The following is an 8,029-nucleotide window of genomic DNA, read 5'->3' as shown; positions in this document are numbered from 1 at the left end:
GCACCAGGTGCACACAATCAGCTGCAACAGACATGGGGGAAGGGGAACACTTTTCAACATAAAACTAGCAAACAGAGACATACAAACTAAAACACATACTGATGCACAAACTACATACACTTCGCCACCAACAAAGCTACTCAATCCGTAACGGATACAACGTTACAAGCATTTTTAGCACTTTCCGGTTCACTCTCAAAGTCAATATAATTCGTTTTTACACAAACAGAAGAGATATTCATGTTTTGTTGCACGACATAAAATGTATTTCAGTAAATACCCCACTGGTGAACATCTGAAGCCTCAATGTGTCTTAGGAAAGGGACTAAATGAGACCACTAAAGGTCATCAAGCAGGAAATTAGCCGCCTTTAGCTGAGCAATGGTAATGCTCAGCCATGTGAATATGACATTTGTTTTTAGCCTAACGTTATTTTTTTTACTTCTGGTAATTGCATTTACACTTGTTTGTTAATATGTGGACATTATCCTACTAAACAAAACATGTAAGCATCATAAACAAATGTTTGCCACAGACCTTGTTTTCTGCTATAATCTAAAATCCAATTTCAAACTCCCCTTGCTTTCTGTGGAGGAAGTGCTCGTGATGTTCCTCCTTCAACAACACGTCATCACTTCTCCACTGTAAAGCCAGTCATTAACAGGATCAGGAAGATAAATTGTAATTTAATTTGACCTTTGCTACCATAGAAGCATGATACATTTATTGATATGTGAACATGAACTTATTATCTTGTTGTGTCCTTCAGGTTTACAGGGCTCTCGGGTTGAACCAGTCAGAGATCGAGGAGTTCTTCTCCGGCCCCGCGTTCCTGGCCTGGAACCGAATGGGGAACCTTTTCAAGTTTGGAGGGCCCCTGCCTCAGTCCTGGCACGTGAACCAGCTCTTCCTCCAAGTACTGAGCCGTCCATTCCTGTCAACACAGATGAAGCCACTATGACTAGAATCATGTTTTTATAACTCTGGCACCACCAAGTGGTAGTGACAAACACATGAGTGAGATTGAGTGAATGTGCTGAAAGCAGACCAGTTACAAACTGCAGTATGTCTTATCTTTTTAAAACACAAACTATTAACACATCACTATTGTACATAATAGTGGCTTCAGAGGTATTTTCTCTTTTTACGATACCGTTGCACTCAAACGGTTTTTGTGAAGATTTCAAACAGTGACAACAAACTAATTGATCTAATCCACTTTATGAGAAGGTAGAATTGAACTGTTCACATTAGTTAGTGGATTAAACCTTTTTTGTTTTTCTCTCTTTTTAAAGTTTAAAATCTTGGAGCGGATGAGATCCTTCGGCATGATTCCCGTGCTGCCAGCCTTCTCTGGGAACATTCCCGCTGGAATCCTCAGGTGACTCATGCTGGTTTAGGTTTTCCTATACTGCTGATTTTTTGTAGGCTCGTACTAACAGGGATATCTAAAGTAATTTAATATAAGTCACCTGCTGAGAACAATCCCATACTTAGTTTTCCTAAATGTTGATATGAATAATAATCTGATTGTTGGAATAACAGCTGTTAACTGCGAATTGTTCACAAGCTTCAATTCAATAAGCTTAATTCATTGATCTTATATGAATATACATTACATTACACTTGTTAGACGCTTTTATCTAAAGCGACTAACATACATTCAGTACTGTGGGCAATCGCCACAGGTGCAATTTGGGGTGAAGTGTCTCAGGGACACAACGACATGCTGACTTCAGTGGGACTCGAACTTGCTAACCCCTGATTCGAAGTTCAGCACACTCCCCACTGAGCCACAGCCTCCCACAAGATACAAGATAACAACTCCTGAACTTGATGAACGTGATCAGCTTAAGGATTTCTCACAAACTCAACTTCATTATTATAGTATCATCTGTCTATCATGCAGACCAAATGTTTCACATTCACTGTTCGAGGGACAGTTATGCTGTTACAGTTGAGGTCTGCACATGCAATCGCAATTCTATGAGAATCACCGCATGGACTAGCCCAATATCCAAATCCAAGGAAGCCCAATATTTGTAAACAAACGCTGTGTTAAAATTAAATTTGAAAGGAAGTGTTGTGTTGCTGCAGAGATAACCCAGCATACAAAATGTTTACATATTTGTTTGGAGCAGATGTGTTTCAATGATAATGAGAAATTGATCAATCCCTCTATAACTATAAATCATATCGCAATTGCAAAGTCTGTCAAATGAATCCCACTCCGTTTTCAGATCGGGAGCCCTAATACTGATACTTCTGTGAAGATAATATGGCTGGGCCCAGTGAGGTGCAGATTCAGCTCTAACCTCTGAGGTGTTTCCTGTGTTTCAGGCTGTTCCCAGAAGCCAATGTGACCAGGCTGGGCCCCTGGGCTCACTTCAACTGCAGCTACTCGTGCTCCTACGTCTTAGACCCCCGGGACCCTCTGTTCCTGCAGATTGGCTCCCTCTACCTGTCTCAGGTGGTGAAACAGTTTGGAACAGATCACATCTACAACACTGACACCTTCAACGAGATGACCCCCCCCTCCTCTGACCCCGCCTACCTGTCAGCAGTCAGCCGCTCCGTCTTTGCCTCCATGACCGCAGGTGAGCGTCTAGACCACTAATGTCCTGATCGAACGCTTCCTGCCAGAATTGATGTCACAAGTGAAACAACTGATGACCCGATTATGACCTGTTGTCAGGCTTAGGGAGTAACGGATTACATGTAACAGGATTACGTAACCAGGACACACAAAATACTGTCTTCACTACATAAACAGTACTTTACTACTTTACTGATACATTTTTCAAAAACGGGATTGCTAGCAGGATAAAAACATTTCAATAATCAACAATACATTTTAAAATAAATATCAATTTATGATGGGTAGACAAGACATAAAATTACAAGAATTACAAGTAATAATTAGTAATAGTAATTATTAAATTAGTAGTAATTTGTAAACTATACTATTATGTAGGCCTTGCCTATAATTTAAGGTGACATATTTTTGATCGAAAATATCCAGTTTTCTTCTTTTCATATTGTTTTGTTGCTTTTAGGGGTGCCCACACTTTTTCAGCTTGGGAGCTACTTTTAAAATGACCAAGCCCAAAAGATCTACCTACAGGGCCGCCCCTGCCCAATCTGTGTCGCGAGCGCGAGGGGTGTCCTAGTGGAGTAAACGGCGGATAAACTGTGGCATTTACGCTTCAGATGAGGAGGTGAGGCCCCCCTCATAACTGCATGAACCTGTATGGCACAATACAACTCAGACTGGCTTACCTGTACGTCAATCAAGTGGCAAAATGTATATATACCTGTATATATATATTTTTTCAACGCCATGCGATCTACCCACACTACCTTTGCGATCGACGTAATGGGCACCCCGCTTTACATAATACCTCTAAGTGGAACATATCTTATTGTTATTCCTTTCTCTCTTATGTATTTGCATTTCATTTGATATCAAGGTAACCAAAAGTAGCTGAAAGTAATCAGGTTACATTACTTTGTACCTGTGGTATTAGCTTACTGATTGCATTGTTGAAAATATGACTAGTAGTTGTAATGGATTACATTTATAGTAACTCAACCCTGCCTGTTGTTCAATTCTCCTACACAGAAAGCCCCCTTTAGTATCTCGCTGACTTTTCAGCCATGCTGGAGAACTGTCACCTTCTTACCCCTCGTCTAAATCTCATGTTTTGTCCCCAGTTGATCCTCAGGCGATCTGGTTGATGCAGGGCTGGCTGTTCTTCAGTGACACAGCGTTCTGGAAGCCGGCCCAGATTCAGGCTCTACTACACGGAGTGCCTCTGGGCAGAATGATCGTGTTGGACCTGTTTGCAGAGACGGAGCCAATTTTCTCCTACACAGAGTCTTTCTACGGGCAGCCCTTCATCTGGTGCATGCTGCAGAACTTTGGGGGCAACAGCGGATTCTTTGGCACAGTGGAGAGCATGAACTCGGGGCCCTTCAAAGCCTTACAGTTCCCAAACTCCACCCTGGTTGGCATAGGCATGACACCCGAGGGCATTGAGCAGAATCCGGTGATGTATGAGCTGATGAGCGAGCTGGCGTGGCGTAAGGAGCCGGTCAACCTGTCGAAGTGGGTGTCGCTGTACGCTATCCGTCGCTACGGAAGCACGCAGGACAGCCTGACGGCGGCGTGGAGGCTCCTGTTCGCCAGCGTCTACAACTGCACCGTGCCACACTACAAAAACCACAACCACAGCCCCCTGGTGCACAGACCCTCTCTCCACATGAACGCTGACCGGTGGTACGACCCGGCTGATTTGTTTAAAGCCTGGAAACTAATCATCGAGGCAGCTCCATCCCTCATGTCCAAGGAGACTTTCCACTGCGATCTCGTGGACGTGACTCGGCAGGTCCTACAAGTCCTGACAACAAGCTTCTACCAGGATATCGCAGATGCTTTCAAGAACCAGAAGCTGCCGGAGCTGCTGACTTCGGGGGGGGTGCTGGTGTACGACCTCCTGCCTGAACTCAACCGTCTGCTGAGCAGCGACCGCAACTTCCTGTTGGGGACATGGCTGGAGAGGGCCCGCTCCTTCGCCCTGGATGAGAAGGAAGCCCAGCTGTACGACATGAATGCCAGGAACCAGCTCACTCTGTGGGGTCCCAGCGGTGAGATCCTGGACTACGCCAGCAAAGAGTGGGGGGGCCTCATGGAGGACTACTACGCCCAGAGATGGGGTCTTTTCGTTGAAACCCTGGTAGACTGTCTGGACACTGGACGGCCATACAAGCAGGACACCTTTAACCAGGCCGTGTTCCAGGTGGAGAAGGGGTTCATTTACAATGCCCGAAAATATCCGACCAAGCCTCAGGGCGACACGTACGAGATCGCCCGCAGGATCTTCCTCAAGTACTACCCCCAGGCCTTGAAGAGACTATAGTGAGCAGAGGATTCATTTTGGAAAAACTTGTCTCAAGTCACAGCAAGAAGAATGTCTCCACCTCCAGTTTTCCATGGCTGTCCCAAAACATTTTGAAATGGAAACTCTAACACCTGGATTTGCAGGAACAATCTGTTTTGCATACATAGCCAAATCAGTGGATAGCTGAGTATGATGAAGGGAACAAATACTTTTACTTTACATTCACACTTTAGAAATATTCAATCAAGCCTTATCAAACACAAGTTCAGCAAAAACAAAAGTGTTATGAGTGGTGCAGTGATGACAAATGTATGTAGGCCAACCATTGCATGGGCTCCCTCAAAAAAAGCAATAGGATTTTCACATAAAACATTTAAAATTGGAATATTGCAGAAAATAAGATCTGTGGCAATCACACTTTTTTGATACTTCCATGTTTTTTCAGCTGGATAATCTCCACATATTAACACAACTTTTATAATAGTTGAGGCATATGCAATCGGCAGAAGTAAAAACAAACAATACATTCCGAAAACAGACGAGGATACTTGTTACTGGTAAAATGCAGACTTGTTTCCAGGTTTGAGGACTCATCATTCACCACTCTTACATAAGAATGTTTACAATGGATCCCTTTTTTGGCATTTCATGTGTGCGTCCCTTGGTACTGTTTTTAATTCCACTGCTCTGGTTAGCTTAGCATAGCATAAAGACTGCAAGCAGGGGAAAATAGCTAGCTTAGCTCTGTCCAAAGTATTATGTAAATTACACAGTGTATTTTGTTTAACATGTACCCCAAGAGAAGACAACATTTTGGGTTCAGGAAGAGTTGGGATGTGGAACTAGTTCCTAACGGTTTGATCTGCATCTCTTGCTATAGCCTGGTTCTCCAGATAGTCACTTGGCCCAGGTGTTTGTCTCTGTACAGGAACAATGTCTCAAAACATGGCACTGTAATGACTTCAGGAATCTGGAGGATGATTCAAAGTAGGTTCAGAATTAAAGAAATGTTTTTTTACATTTCAGAACAGGTTTCAGAATCAGACTAGCTGTTCCCTGCTTCGAGTCTTAATGCTAAGCTAGGCTAAACTCCCCTGCACCTGATCAAATCATTTCCTCTTTTCTTTCTACATGATCTAGAGTTGTTCTTTTAATCCGAGGCACTACATTAAGGTGGAAGATGGGGTTTGAGTTGTTTGACCCACAGGAAACCTTTAGCCATAAAAAAAACACTCATTTTCAGACCATGCACATCAGTTCAAAGTAGATTTGAATATATCATTCTTAGCAAACTGACTGGACTGAGTGCAGCACAGACATCATAGTTCATGTGGATGTCTTTGATCATGCACAATAATTGTGTACTTAATTTACCATGACATGCTTGTGTTGTCGTGAGGTCGGACCATTACACAATACGTTTCTGTAGAGTTTTATAAACAGGGATTGTTTATTTCTGAGTAATTGCTATAACAACTTGGCACTTGGTGCCTTTTTCTTTTTAAATATACTTTTATATGATGTTTACCTGAGACATTCCACATGTACAAAATGTATTGACAACTTTCTTTTAGAATTATTTGGTTTAGTATTTAAAAAATGTTCGTATTCATTTGAGAACAAACGCTACATGTAGAATAGATTCTTTATTGTATGAATGCTATTTTTGTATTTTCATAAATTACTGTTGTGATTATTCAACTCAGGCATGTCAGAAAGTCTAAAGGCTGTGACTAATAATACAATGTTTTAATTCTCCACCTCTGTCTTGTGTGTGTGTGGTCAATGGTAATATAACACACACACACACACACACACACACACACACAGAGAGAACATGCTCCACATAAAGGCTCTCGCTGCTCAACATTAAAAACCATGAAACGTCTGGACGTGATGTGAAATCATAAATGAATACTTACATTCTGTGGGAATCTGACGTCATTCTCACCTGACGGTGTCACCTGATGCGGTCACATGACCGGTGATCGGGTAAACAGGAAGTCATAAAAAGTTTGCCGTCAGTTCAAGAAAGTCTCTCCTTGGCTGCACGGTCACTGGTCTTTTCGCTCTCACAAAGGTAGGAATAACAGTTTTAAGGTGTTTTTATGGTCTTTTAAATTAACTTATGCAAGTGGCTCATTTAGTTTGGGTTTTATTAGGGCGAGTGCAAGACGACATTTTACTGTTGACTGAGGGAAACTCTCCCGACAGGCACAAGACCGGGTCTGTTACGAGCAATTTTCTTTTAAATGGCGTTTTAAACCGACGTTTTTAATTGTGTTTTAAGCAACCTATTTGTATGTTTTACAGAGCTTAATGTACACAACCGGCCCAGCTACCCGGGATATTAAGTGACCATTTCCATTTCCCCGGCAGGATTAAGCTGAGTTGGAAATCTACTCTGTGAAAGTATGCCTTGTTTTAACTTTCGTTTTATATTGAGTTGGTGAATGAGGCTGGCAACTAACATGTTATGTTGTTTCCTTTTCAAAAGGACCAGGCCAGCCACTGTTCTAGTGTTTTTTTAGTATTTTCTTGTTCATTTTCTTCATGTGCAGTGTATGGCAATATAATCATTTTATTGTTTTTTGTCTTAGGTTGCGCTCCTCTTCCTCTGCGGCGTATGCCTGGGCCCGGGTGGAACGCTGCCTGCCTTCAGTGTAGGGACTGTACGGTGTGACACTTTCTTTTCTGTATGCTAAATATCTCACTGTTATTATTTTATTGAGATTGTGGTTTGAATATTGCATGCTTTCGTTGTTTTGGTGTGTGGCTTTTCTTGTTTTTGTCCCTCACGATTAGCAGGCACTGCAACCCAGCGGACCAGGGGCCTCATTTATAACGCCGTGTGTAGGATTCACGTGGGAAGGTTGATTACGTAGTAGAAATCCAAAAAATAGGTACAGAAATTTTCCGACATTTTCCAATTCACCAAACATTGCGTACCGGCGAGGAAAGTGCGTACAGCACTTCCTATGCCGTTTTCCCTTTATAAATCACAATCGACTCGAAATGCGGTGCAGTTTTTGCGGGCTTCACGTAACGCCCATATTTGCCTGTAAATAGTCAAAGAAACGCCCATTGATTTTGACTGACTTTATGAAGAAGATCGCAGGAAATGAGGA

At 42.4% G+C, this 8,029-nt stretch overlaps 1 protein-coding gene and 1 long non-coding RNA gene across 2 annotated transcripts; both read left to right on the top strand.

The window, feature by feature from the left end:
• Positions 1–659: 659 nt before the first annotated feature.
• naglu (N-acetylglucosaminidase, alpha) lies at positions 660–6,659 on the top strand. Its single transcript, XM_010791816.1, has 4 exons — positions 660–916; positions 1,296–1,381; positions 2,341–2,597; positions 3,715–6,659. The coding sequence occupies exons 1-4, from the start codon at positions 740–742 to the stop codon at positions 4,917–4,919; spliced, it is 1,725 nt and encodes a 574-aa protein (XP_010790118.1). The 5' UTR covers positions 660–739; the 3' UTR covers positions 4,920–6,659.
• Positions 6,660–6,942: 283 nt separating this feature from the next.
• On the top strand, positions 6,943–7,728 carry LOC104963247 (uncharacterized). Its single transcript, XR_800297.1, has 4 exons — positions 6,943–6,981; positions 7,064–7,127; positions 7,215–7,313; positions 7,502–7,728. It is a non-coding gene; the product is annotated as an uncharacterized lncRNA (long non-coding RNA).
• The last annotated feature ends 301 nt before the right edge of the window (positions 7,729–8,029 follow it).

The sequence above is a fragment of the Notothenia coriiceps genome, unplaced genomic scaffold (assembly GCF_000735185.1).
Source record: "Notothenia coriiceps isolate Sejong01 unplaced genomic scaffold, NC01 NC01_scaffold00035890, whole genome shotgun sequence".
In the NCBI taxonomy this organism is placed as follows: Eukaryota; Metazoa; Chordata; class Actinopteri; order Perciformes; family Nototheniidae; genus Notothenia; species Notothenia coriiceps.
The sequence above is the reverse complement of the archived record's forward strand: the minus strand, read 5'-3'. Positions and strand labels throughout refer to the sequence as shown.